We start from the raw sequence: 13,979 nt of genomic DNA, 5'->3' as shown, positions 1-13,979 counted from the left end.
CACACCACCCCTTCACACAGCTCAATGCACAGGGTTCAATCTTCCTGCTATACACCTAGGCCACCTACCAAACAGGGGCGGTAACCAGGGCCCCTGGACAAACAGCCTTCTCCAGCTTCACAGCATCTGCCTGTCCCCACCTCAGCAGCCTCAGACAGCCTGAATGCTGCTCAGAACGAGCTCCACTACTGCAATACGCGGCCAGCAAGCACACAATGCCTGACAATCCTTATTTCCTTCCACCATTTCTCCATTATGTGACCCAACACAGTGAAAACCATGAGAGAATTCAGTCTGAGAGATTTCTTTAAAAGGGAACTGTAAGCAGGCACTTCTCTGTGTGGCAGAGTACGCCCCATAGACCTGGGTTACATTATCACCAACAGAGCCAGAAGAACAAGGAGATGCAAACAAAGACACTGCAACCCTGGGTAAATTCAATTCTTCAAGCACTTTTCAACCAGCAATTAGCAATTTTGCTCCAGTGTGTAAGGTCCTACTCAACCCAGCAGATGGCACCCAAAGCTTTCAAAAATGCAAAAAGTAAGGATTTTTTTTTTTTTCCTTCTTTCTCATGACATCAAAATCCAACGGCTCTACATACCTCCCCTCCTTTTTAAACACCACACCTACCAACAGCTTTTTATTGTAAGGAAAAAAAAAAAAAAGACTTGTAATTTAGCAGATAATTCATGCAAACACCCGGAAGAAAGTGCATACTGCATAAACAAGGCAGAGGAGGACGTGGCACAGAGCAAGCTAGGTAATGACTGGTGCTGCACATAGACATGGCCCTGCCACAGGGATCTGCCGCTGGGGAGCTCAGAGGGGCTGCTGCAGACCTCTCCTCTAGGCACCTACCAGTTTCACAAGAACACTCGTACTGTGTCAGATCAAAGGTCCCTGAATCCAGTATCTGGACTTTGACAGTGGCCACAAATGGATACTGAGGGAACAGAAAGAACAAGACAAGCATATATGGTACTTCCTTCTCTGTACTCTCCCTGTCTGTAACTATTTTAAGGTCAGGGGATTTTCTGAGCCACATGGGTTTTTTCTGTATTTAGGTTCTTCAGTGGATTTCTCCTCCAGGTACTTCTTGAGCTTTTTATTAAGTCCATAGAGAGTGCTGGAACCCATAACATCTTTTAGCGACAATCTTCCCAGGTCTGCTACACACTCTATGAAGAATCACCTCCTTTTGCTCTGAACCTGACCGCTACTAGCTTTGTGTAACACTCCTGCTTTGGAAGAATGGCTGACCCCTCTCCATGCCATTCCTGAGCCTAGAGATCTGTATCATATTCCTAGCAAGTTGCCTCTATTCCAGCCTACAGGCTTCTAGTCTTTGCAGTCATTCTTCAAATCAAAGTCACTGTTTGATTTGAAGTCACTTTTGCTTATCCTTGTTGCTCCTCATTGATCCTTTTCCAAGTTTATTATATCCTCTTTGAGATGAGAAGACCAGAACTGCAAAGGTGAGGGGGAACCATGGACTAGTGCCATGGTATGGCAATGTTCACTGATTTATCACCTATGCCTCTCCTAATCATTCCTAATGCTTGATTTACATATGTGACCACCACTCAAACAAAGCTTTCCTCACTGATCACTTTTAGCCCTATGCACATTACTGTGTGCGTATACCTAGACCGTATGTTATTTACAACCTTTTTGTCCAGAACCTCAGCCTCATAATGGCCTTCCAGAATTCTTCAGTCTGCCCTTTCCTCAATGGTCTGAACAAAGTAGCATCGTCAGCAAGCTTCCTCACCTCACTGCTTACCCCGTCAATGAATATTTTGAGATGGTGAGCTTCTCACCATCCTGAGAATCTGAGAGGGGACTGTCAGTGAACAAGGCTAGAGTGTTCCATGACGAACAACATGGGAGTTATTTACTGCCTACTCTCTACCTTATATTTTATTAGCTATTGTCTCCACTGGGCAATCTATCTTAACTACTGACATTCACCAATGGGGCCTATTCCAAATTACCCCAATCAGTTCCTTGATTAAATTACTCCAATCAGCAACCATGATTAAATGCAGAGTCACAAGTATATTCTGTCAATTAGGGTTGAGACTAGCAAGCTGCTGAGCACCCAGCTCTCATAAGGAAGGTTAAACACATCAAAGCCGTGCAGGCTGTCCGTATCTTCGCTTCGTAACAGCTGAGAACTGTATTGTCTCTCACTTCCCAAGAAGCAGCAGCACTAGTTCTCTTTTTATGTGTAACCTTACCGATGACACGTAAAATATAACTTTGTACTGGACCCATAGCCCACTGAAGTTAACTGGAAATATCCCCTTTACCGTTCCTGGGGTATACCCCTACCTTTGGATGAGGTTTAAGAAGGACTGTTCCTCTGCTTTGGTCAGTGCAGAGGCTGCCTACTGCAGCTGTGTGCAAGGCCAGATCACACAACAGCAGCGCCAAGCTTAATACTGAAGGTTTATACCTGTTAAAAGACTATTAGAAAGCGGCTCAAATGGAGGCATTTGGCTTCCTGTGGTTTCTAGATGCATGAAGCATGCTGTTTTGGATAGGAAGGTATAATGCTTCAGGCCAAGAACTGTCACACCCCAGCCCAGCAGCTTGCTCACTTGGGAAGAGCCGTACCACAGTGAAATTACAAACAGCACAAACGGCAGGTCTCTGCTGTCGAGGGTGACCTTTACAGGCTCGACTCTCTACTAAAAGCTTCAGGCCACGTGCAAAACCTATTAGATAGTACATAAAAATGCTGACTCAGCATAACCAATTCAGAGAAGCATCTGGACAGCTGAAAGTCCCTGGAAGTGATGACTTGGTGTGAAAATCCATGGGAACATCCTTTCACAGCTCCTGTGTCTCAGGGTAGCTGTGTAGCACATCACACAGACGTAAGGAGCTGCAGTCACTGAGCAAGTCTGGTTTTGCTAAATTAGATTCATACTCCCTGTAATAACCCCTCTGTGAGGCTAACAGAGGTCATAACAATATCATGACCGTCATGTGAGAAATACTGTATTTTTAGGCAACGTAACACTAAGCTCAGTATGTCACAGTTTAGATGTCTCACATATGGAGACAGATAAATGATTTTGTTACATGGTGCATACCATGTCCTGAAAAGGTCATTAAAATCATCTGACAGCAAAGTGAAAACATCTCCTCTGGAAAGGTTTATCACCTTTGCCTCTGAAACATGCAGCACAAAAATGAATTATGAAAGACAACTGTTTAAAAAGCAACCACGCCAGAAGTCATTGTTTGAAAAGTGGTACTATGCAAGTAAAAAGGGACTCCAGAATTTTTCTCACAGAAATAAACTGAATAATGCTTCAAAATAATACAATGCATTAAAATGCAACATAATTTGACTACAGTGGACTTTTTTTTTCTCTGTCAGTGTCAAAACTCTTAATAATGATGAATTAGTCACATCATCGGGCCTGATTTTTGGAAGTGCTGGACACCTGTCCAGCCTGAGCACCTCAAACGTCAGGCTGCAAAAGGATGTGCTGTGTTCCACACAAAAAAGCACTGAAAAGGTTTGGAACAGAATCCAGTGTTCTCCTCTGACCCACTGTCTCTTCTTCTTTTTTCAAATCACAAATATCAATTGTCTAGAGATAAAGAAAGCAGAAGCACTTGAATATAAAGAGCTTATTTTCTGGAGAGGTTTTAAAAAAAGAAATATTTGTGCACAGATTTCATTTTCAGATATAAAGTAAAATCTTTGCCTAAGGAAAAAAAGATAGACCACAGTGAAAACCTGAAGAAATGGGAACTGAACTATGTGGTTTCTACGGTTTGCGCCAAAACAAATGACCGAAGGCCATGTGTGCATGAAATTAGAGATTATCCCAATAAAATCTTTTGCTTTGCCTTCTTCCAACACTGAAGATGAAAAGTAAACTCAAGTTATTCAGGCATCTCATTGGATTCCTTGCCCCAAAATACATGGATCATCGCTCAGTCTCTGAGGCAGAAACAATAGCCAAAAGCATAAAGAGTGACTAACTTTGGATCAAAAGCTTTGGCTTTAGGCCAAATTTTCACAAAATGGTCAATGTTTTTGGATACCATATCTTTTACTGATGAACTCGTGCTATGTTGAGATAGCTTCTCCGAAAAGTTGAGACTCTTCTGGCTCCCATGACTGCAAGTAGAATTAATACTCAGCATCTCTCAAAAATCACACGGAAGTGGTTCAAGTTTGCTGTCTACTATTAAACGTGGTGAAATTCTGATACCACACACTCCTTGCATTAAGATGACCAGGCTTAAATGATCTTTTGAAGACATGTGAACTGCGCAGATAAAACAGTAACTGTCCTGTTATAGGAAAATTATTCTTTTGACCTACATTTCTCTAATGACTGAGGCAAAATTTTTAGGTCGTTAAAAATATATGTAATAGCCATTGTAACCAGAGGACTGCTTCATACAGCAAATAATGTTTTCCAAAGCTATTATATTCCACTTCTCACTGTCCATTCTCTGTCCTTATTCTCCCCATTGTTTATGCATTAATCTTGTAAAATGTGCACATGCTATGACTGTAAATCCACATATCTAAAAGTGTTCTGTAATAAGGAGTATGTCTGCTTTTGCTTTTTCAGTTTATTTAGCAATGAATTTTACTCTGAACTATTTATCTGAAGCATTCGTGCTAAGACAACAATTTTCAATTCTTTCACATAAAAAAATAGAAAATCTCCTGTTTTCTATCCCCATTTCCTGCACTAGCAATTTGCTCTACATCTTTTTCCTACCATTTTCTCTCTCAAACTGCTAATTCTCACCCTTTACCTTCCTGTCATTGTGCTGAATGCATTATGTACATGACTCAGTCTGCGAGGGAACATATTGAGTGTAAGGGAAGAGGGAATCAGGAGCGGAGCAACTAAATACCAAATTACCTGCTAGAATGACGCCACTGTGGCAAACAGAAGCTATTCTTCTTGAAAATTTACTTCCAAAATTTTTTGGATTATTAGAATTATTTTTTTTTTTAAAATCATAGTTTCCAAATGATACCAGGAAAACTTAGCTTAGATTTAGATGGCACAGGAAAATGTACCCAGCTGTGGAAATAGAGGATGATTTGCCTTTGTCTCAGTTTATCCCCAGGAAACCAATTTTTTTCATCCTAGATTAATTCAGCATTATGCACCATTACCTCCAGATTACTCAAGCACAACCAGCACCAATAAACTATAATTAAATCCACTCTTTGTCACAGGCACATCAGACTGACTAAACCAGCTAATTTGCATATAGATTACCTTGCTATTTGTCTGCTTTGAAAGATTTTTCAACATGGTGTGACAAAACCAGCTCCTGGACTAGTGTGTATGTGCGCATGCACACACACACACACACACACAGAGAGATACTCCTAGTGCACAAAATAAACATTATGTTCACAATTTCTGCTCAGTGCAATGGATGCTGTCACTAGCACGGTGAACCCTTCCTTCATGGTGAAATTTCCTGGTTTTGAGGGCTTTCAGCTTCGGAATATGGAATAAATCACAAAAGGTCTCATCCATTTCCACAGCATTTCCCATGTAACGTAGTAGATGGTGAAAAAGCAGACCTACAGGGAATCTATGCATAAAAATTTGTATTTGTAAATGCAAGAGCGACTGTGAGGAACCAAATCACTCCAACTTGCGCACTTGCTGCGTGCAAATTTATTTTTTCTGTGAATGAGAGAGATTTTTGCTCCTCGCCGTTCCTCTCCCAGGAGTAGCCAGCACTCTCCGCAGGGTGGCGGGGAGAGCCACGCTGCCACCCTCTCCTGCCTCCTCTGCCTGGAACAGAGGGACAGATCTGACCTTGACGGATGCAGGTTTGAGCAAAGGTGTTCTTTCACTCTTGGCTGCCCTTTCCTTTCCTCTTTTCTGCATATGGAGGTCTCTTTTATGAAAAGACTCACTTTATCTGATGTAAAAGTGAAGGGTGGGATCTTTAAATTTTTGTAAGCGTTATATTTAGGCTGAGTAGAAAATAGGAAGAATCTGCATATTTACAGGAGCAGTTGCTGCAAAAATATTTATTTTATTCAGAGGCTCTATTTTTAATATGTTGAAGGATCTTTGTGTTGTTGTTTTTTTAAATATGGGACTTCCTTTGAGAAAGGAATGCTTGTTTAGCAGTGGTACAGAACAATTCAATTTCAGAAGGTTATAGCTCAGCACAGACCAAGTAGCTACTGGAAAATAAAACAGTTCTTCAAGCTTTATAGTTGCCCAAAAATCTAAAGATCCCTGAAAGCCAACTCCATCGGAGCCTCTGTGCGAGTCCGCACTCTTATCCTCAGGACCCAGCCACATCGGTTCTGGTTTGCTGCACAGGGACAGCTAAAGGCGACCCTGCTCTTTGACACCAACCAGCCAGCTGTGCTCCTTTCGGTTGGTCCCAGCTGGGCTTTCTGCTGCCTGAGAGAAGCCGATATGAGGAAGCAACTGCTTTGTTCAGTTACTGCAGTTGTCTCCTGAATCATTCTGAAAGGAAACTCCTGAATAAGCTCAGCAAAGTGCGCTCTCTTTTGCTGGCAGACACTGTGATGTGTTTTTGAATTGTTTCTCTCACACCACCGTTTTCCCCATTATCTCCTCAGTGTCTCGATGGTTAGTAAATAAGCAAAAACCACCCCATTTTTGTTCTGAGCTAAAGTATATATAATGGTAAGAAATGATAGGCAAGGAGCGCTCACAACACACCATGCTTCTCTAGCTGTAAGAGCAATGTCCTACTAGATGGATCTGCAGACAAGAACATTTACATTTGAGCTAGTTTAAAATAGCTAGTCTAGGTGCAACTCCAACATTACAGGCTGCAAAACTTACCCCAGCTTCTGGCTAAGTACCAAAGCAACCCACCCATGATGTGCACAATCTTGTTGCTACACTAACACCAGTACCCACACCAGCATTACCAAAGTAACCCTTCTTCAGGTATGACCACTGAAGTTGAAATGAAATGGCTAAATTAAAAAAGAAACAGGACAGAGGGAGCTGCTGGCTCCCGCTGACTGGATGCATGCTGCCGGCACAGGCACTAGGAGCAAAGGCTCACTGTCTTTGCGAGCATCTCACTTGACTGTAGCCTAAGAGAAGAAACTGGAGAAAAAGCCAATATCCCATTTAGAGAGATCAAGGTAAAGCAACATTCAAAGAAATGTCATGAAGACTTGGAGGCAAAAGCCCATATAGTTCAGGGCAGCGTCAGACAACCTGAGAAATCTCACTGTTCTAGCTAAAAAAAAAGTCACCAGGGTTGTGATTAACATTAGTTATAAGGTTCCTCTTTCCCATAAGTTCTTGGTGATGACTGGCACATAGACACAAAAATGAAAGGAATGCTCTGCTTGTTCTTCTATCACCTCTTTGAGGGCTCTTCCCTTCATAAAGACACACCATAAAGATGACCAAGGCTTGGGTCATTCTATCTTTTCTCCCTGTGAATACGAGACAGGACCTTTGAAGGCAGGTACAAATGTTACTGGTTTTAGGCTAGTTATTTGATTAGAAGGCTCATCATTCAAATGGGGACTGGAGGAAAAGAAGGGATGCTTCCTTCAAGCATGAGGCCATATTCAACTCCAAATCAGCCCACCTCACTGGCCGTTTGCTGCCATTTGAATGAGCAAAGAACATTTTCCCTGTTCTTGCAGTAATGATACCAATTAGCGTAACCAGTCAGAAATAAATACGCTGTTTTTTCAACTCAATGCTCAAAGCTGGGAAATTATGTCTGGTTCTGAATTCAGCAGGATTTTCCACCTAGCACAGAAGCAAGCTACTGCTGAAGCTGCTGAGTCCTTGCTTTTCTCCTGCACCATAAAGTACAAGCTGGTCTCTTGCCTCTGAGTTGGGCAGTTTCTTTTGTTAAGTTTGAAAGACAGCAGAGCAAGTAACTTAGCTGATGACTGCTCACCGTTTTGACACAGCAGTTCCTAAGGGGATCCTCAGAAAGCAACAATTCTTTAAAAAAATGTAGTGCTTTTATTAAAAAAACTTTTCAAGTGATGTTACAACTTGCTGGAGCTAATAAGGGGCTGCAGAATAACCTGTTTTCTAAAATGCAAAAGTCTCCTTTGATTTACAGCCATCCTCAGTGAACAGCTAAGACGGGCTATGGCTGCTACTCTTCCAATTATTTTCCCCCATTTGCTTTAAAGACAGATAATCTGCAGCCAATGCAAACAAGTAACTGGATGAGAATCTCTGCAGAGCTCACTGTCCGGGGAATGCACACGCCAGGGGATGGAAGAGCTAAGACAGCAGTGCAGCCTTGGCTGTGGAGAAATTTCCATCTGGCTTGGACTAAGCTGGGCACCCAAATTCCTTCAACATTACTAGGTTGCCAGTAGAACAAACACAAATGTTTTCCTGTTAAATCTATTGCCTTTTGCTCACTGCAGCTGTCTGCAAAAGTACTGTCATTTTATCTTGAGGACTTTATTCTCAAACTATGACAGGATGAGAAATACCTCAAGGATGACAGTTTGTTTTCCTTTGGCATCTCAGGATGAGTGTTTTCCAGCAAGAGTGGTATTTTCTTCTGGGAGATTTCCATATGAAAACAGACAGGAACAAAATGTGACTAAACGTAATAAACGGCTCTGTGTTCCTGTCCAAACACTTTTGTGTCACCAAGCATCCCATCAGAGAGACCAAGATTTAACTTTGCTTCTTCCTGCAGCCACAGATCTCAAGATGTACTACATCCTCAGCTACAACCTCCAAAGCTAAGAGATGGATATGACGAAACTCATCTAAGCTGCACACCTTCAAAAAGGTATATATAGAATTCAAATTAATGTACAGAAATTGTAATAAATACAATACTGCAAGAGACAGCTATTAAAAGAAGCCAAGTCTGAAACTGAGCCGGTCAGGAATCTACACAATGCTGACTTGTGGGAATTAAAATGAAGAACAATCACTGTAACATAATCTATTCATCACTAAGTAGTGTTGCACAGATATAACGATCTTATCGATATGATGTTTATTCTAGTACACCACAAACACATTTCAGAAGCATCAGAGCAAACAGTTTTGCTAAGTAGGTTTCAGACATTTATAAGCCTATTACACATCAAGCTTTCCCTAGGGAGCTTTTGATCTTCACATTTCACTTTGAGGGTACAGTGCTAACATCCCACATCCAATAAAGCAAGTATTTCAGTCGAGTTGTGACTTTTTTGGGGGTGTAAGTTCTTATTTATAGCATACCTCTTTTCACAAATGATGGCAGTAAGTCCAGAAAGTTTTTCTAATGATTGTGAACAGTTAAACTCATTGCTACACACATTTCAAAAATCATGCTTTTATTTTCATCTGAACAGAATGTGAATAACTGTTATTAAATTAGTCGGATATTCCTGTGATCAGTCATCTGTTTAGAAAATCGATTTCCCTTTATTTTTTAAATCAGCTCTCCTTTTCCTTATTTATTTGAAGTTGTATTTTTCAGAAATAATGCTTACCTGTTAACTTCAGAAGGCTCACCCCTTTTTTACAAAATGGATAAAGTGGGTTTTGCAGAGCATTTTGCAGACAACTATAGTATTAAAACTGCTCATGTGTGTTAATTAGATACATCTGCTTCAGAAAATAAGTCTAGGTCTATAAACCGCTTCTGCTTGGCCATGTGTAAATTAGGCTAGCAGACATTTTGAAACTGAATAAAAAAGCACTATAAGTGTGCAGGTACAGCCAGAAATGTGGTATTATAAGTGACGACTGATGTGAATGTTTCCTGTACTATTTTTCTGAGATGGCAAGATACTGTGTTTTCTAATATCTTGTTTGCACTGCAGGCCTTTAAATAAAAAAGCAGCAACAAGATTATCTTCTGTATTGTACACAGTAATCCCACTGTATTTTAAAATCTGTATTAGTGACAGAAAACAAGCAAGGTCTAATTACTGCAACCTCAAAGGTTCATTTCTGTTACCTGAACTATGTGAAATGCATGAGCTTCTTTTCCTTTCCTGAGAGGAATGCAGAATTCCCAGCCTATTTGCAGTGCTATTACCTGGAGAGGCAGCAATGAGATACTTACTTCAACAATAAGCACTGATTTTTCACAAGTGGGTGAACAATATCTTTTGCACTCCTGTCACAAATAGTTGTGCAATAAGATATGTCATCTGAGATGTCTATTCCTGCAAGATTTTGCAATTCAGTTCAACAAACCACTCAACAGGTATGACTACATGGCAAATAGAAAGTAGTCATACTTTTTGGTACATGCTCTTAATGTCAACATTTGGGACTGCCAGTCTTCTCATCATGTATCTGCCTCAAGTGCCATTTGTCCAGATGTGTCCACGTCACCTGAACAGTCAGTGACTGGAAGCATATTCAGCCTTGTTTTGAAGACAACTTCATAAATGCAGTGTAGACATGTATTACAGGACTACCAGTCCTTAAAATTAAGGTTCTACAGGTATGCTGATCAACAATGAAGCAAAGAAGAAAACAGGGTCCCTGGAGCATCAAACTTAAACGTGTTTACATAATACAAGAAACTGTGTATGACATTTGCAGAACTTATTTTTCCAGTACATTACCTTTAAGACAAAGCAGTGATCTGTAGGTGCCTTATATTTCACTTTGTGTTGAGAACCATAATAAACATTCATATTCTCAAACTGAATGAAGCATGCCAGATCCCGTGATGTCTACAAATGAAAACCAAGCACATCATTGTTAGAACAAATTGGATTTTGATGCGCAACTCATTAATAGGACTTTTTTGAAGTGCATGAATTCCAATGCTTTTTATTTTTTTAACTGTCATGAAGTTAAATGAAGAAAAATGAACTTTAAGTGTGTGCGTTCTTAAACTAACAATTGGAAGAGGGTCAGTACATATTAGGAATAATATATAACACAGTGCAACGTTTTGCTGTCCTTTATGGCAGCAAAATAAAGGACATTTTGTCCTTTATTAAGGCTAGTTTATTAAGGCTAATTAAGGCTAATTAAGGCTAATTTATTAAGGCTAATTAAGGCTAATTTATATTAAGGCTAGTAAGACCACATAGAACACCATAGTAAAAAATAACTTTAGTAAAATAGATAGAGGCCTTGCAACCACACCCTTATAATTCTGAGTGGAGAAAGAAGGTTTGGGGATCTAATTGCTTTAATTGCAAAATCTAAATTTGCAAGCTTTTTTTCTTTGGTATATGTAACAAACAAAATCTCATCAGGAAATAAGCACACATTTCATCTGTTTTGCTTTGAATTTTCTCACATCTCCTGGCATCATTCCTTTTTTGTTTATCATACTATTTGCTTATTGACAGTATGTTGCTAAAGTAACAAGGTTTCTGTTGCTGGCACACTCCTCAGTGCAGAATTCTGCAAAGCATAACTTTTGCAATCCTTTGAGTGGAAATGCAAAAACAGCCACGTCACGTGGTCACTGTTGGCTAAACTGTGAAATGAGGAAATTGTGAAAGGAAGAAAAAAGAAACTAAAAACCCACAAACCCTCTCTACCCCTAACAACGGGGTTATATTTCTGCTTATGATGATTGTTTTATGCTGTTCTCATTATTCCTAATACTTTCATTACAATACGCCCTTGAGTTGGTTTATTTACAAATTGAGTTTGCAAGTGAGATTTGTGGGGAGAGGAAACACTCCATACTGGATGCAGACAGGGCTTCTCTCTCTCTCCTTTGTCTCCCCTGAAGCTGATGTCAGGAATGTTGTCATTTTTGTGTGTGGACCCAGGATTTTCCAACACAGTAAGTTCCTAAAAGTGCTCAAATCCATGCAGTATAATGAGTTGTTCCTTTCCTTTACGAAACAGGTAACAGCAATTAAGACCAATATGAATGCAGTTGTTATTTTCTTCTAAGTAAGGAACAAATTTTTATGTAATAGACAAAGGCGCTTATTGCTAGTATTTCTTCAATGTTAACATGACAAAGCAACACAATTAACACAAACAAATTTAAAAATTGTATCTGCAACTCTGATTCTGTTGTTTTGTGACCCAGCATGTTATTAAATGGGATGTAAGTAGAGTAATGCTGAAGAAAGGAATTAAGACAGCAGTGCTGATGGGCTTGTTAACAAAAAAAATCCCAAACAACAGAAAACACCTTTGGTGTTGGCATGTGTGGTTGGTTGGTATGTGTGTACAGTTATCTGAACACACCCCTGTATTTTCACATTTGAAATGTATTTTACAGCCAACATGAAGCACCAAAGGTATGCCAGACTTCTTTGCTTTTTTGTAACAAGTGAAAACATGATGAATTTAGAAACAGCTGCACCAGCTGAAGATACTATTGTCCCCCAACTGTTTGTTTCTGTACCTCAATGAAAGCTCTACCCACAACTGAATGACTGCAGCAAGATGCACGTGCATTCTTCATACCACCCTGACATGGGATGAACTCTCATAATTTAAGGGCTGTGACTAAAGAGCTCTACTGAATTCTGCTGCACTGCTTTAAGATGTTTAGCACCCTCACTGCACCCTGCTCATCTACCAGAGATTACTGTCTCCAAAGAAGACATGTACCTGTGCCTCAACTGTTCCAATACAAAGTCCAGTAACTAACTTAAATCACCATTAAACACAGATTTGAGGTAGGAGACTTGGCTTTCTCTGGAATGGCTGAGGCATGGACATACGCATCCTTTTGCTGAAGGCTGTTACAGAAGCAGGAACAGTTGACCGTGGTACCATTTTAAAGAGCTGTGACTATCTCCTGAAGAACTAGATTCGAGGTCCTCATTCCCTGTGAGTGGCTGAGTTGGTAATACAGCGAGTTTGAAGCACTTGCACAGTTCCTTGAAATGGCTCAGTTATAAGCAGGGTGGTACACAGGCTGTAAGGACTAACAGGCAACAAAGTGTTAAACTAAACCAGCCATTACAAGGTGACTACAGAGTCCCATCCTGAGCCTGTGTTTGCAGTCTATCACCCCAAAAAAAGCAAGCACTTTCCTCATTTGCACTATGATGGAAAGTCACTGAAACTGGTATCACCGGATGATGAAAAAAGGCTGGGTAACTATCGGTATATTCTTGCCCTGCTTTGGCACTGTGCTACTGGCCATCATTGGAGGCAGGATACAAGGAAATGTCCAAGAGGGACTTTTCATTTGACTATTTTTATACTCTTTCTACCTTAAATGCCTTCCAAATATCATTCTAGTTCCTAATTGATAGGATGTTGTGTGTGTGTGCAAAGTGATTTGAGGCCTGAAAGCCATTATCTTAGGGTCAGGTAAAGTCAAAATAAATTGCTGTGAAGGCAGCAAGGTAATCTAGGTCTGTGTTTCACTGACATTTGCTTATAAACACAGGTTACTGGAGCAGCAACATGGCATTCCTTTACAAGCTATCATTTTTTTTTTCTTTGTAATTTAGTCAGGGAATAGCAGAACAGTTAAGTTTCACAGCAAAATCATAACAGTAACGCTTTATCAGCAGCACCAGATTTTCAAATATGAAGCATTAACAGAGCTGTAAGTGGTAACAGAAGTGGTATTCAGAATACAAAAAAAGAAAAAAAATATGCCACCAGTCCCAGAAGCCTCAGTCCCAGCCCCATTCTACCTCATCCCTATGGAAATGAGAAGCCAGTCACCCTTATGTGCAACATGTCCAGGACTCCTTTCCTTCTCCAGTGCTAGCAATTCAGACTCTTTAAATATTTTGCAATACTAAATGTCAGTGCATTTGATTCGGTCAGGCGGATGCTTCTATCTCGCTTCTTCCTACACAAAGGGCAGTCTTAAAAAGCCTTAAAAGGCACAATGCATTCTCTAGGTAAAGATCACTGTAGAAAAAAATGTATAGTGTTTCTGAGTGTTGGTTACTGTCACAGAAAGTGAGTATCAAGCAAAGTAAAATTCCACCGTTTTTGTGATAAGAAATGAGTTTACTTGAGAACTCCCAAAATATTCTTTCACAGGGTACCCATATAACAGTGAAGCAT

At 40.3% G+C, this 13,979-nt stretch overlaps 1 protein-coding gene across 2 annotated transcripts in view; it reads right to left on the bottom strand.

Annotated features, from left to right (window-relative positions):
* The window catches only part of APBB1IP (amyloid beta precursor protein binding family B member 1 interacting protein), a 47,124-nt gene that overhangs the window by 9,949 nt on the left and 23,196 nt on the right, over window positions 1-13,979 (bottom strand). For both annotated transcript variants that reach the window (XM_074157377.1, XM_074157376.1), the window contains exon 9: window positions 10,583-10,693. In XM_074157377.1, the coding sequence (XP_074013478.1) occupies window positions 10,583-10,693 (111 nt within the window). The remainder of the gene's footprint in view (window positions 1-10,582; window positions 10,694-13,979) is intronic.

Source organism: Numenius arquata, chromosome 12, assembly GCF_964106895.1.
Source record: "Numenius arquata chromosome 12, bNumArq3.hap1.1, whole genome shotgun sequence".
In the NCBI taxonomy this organism is placed as follows: Eukaryota; Metazoa; Chordata; class Aves; order Charadriiformes; family Scolopacidae; genus Numenius; species Numenius arquata.
The sequence above is the reverse complement of the archived record's forward strand: the minus strand, read 5'-3'. Positions and strand labels throughout refer to the sequence as shown.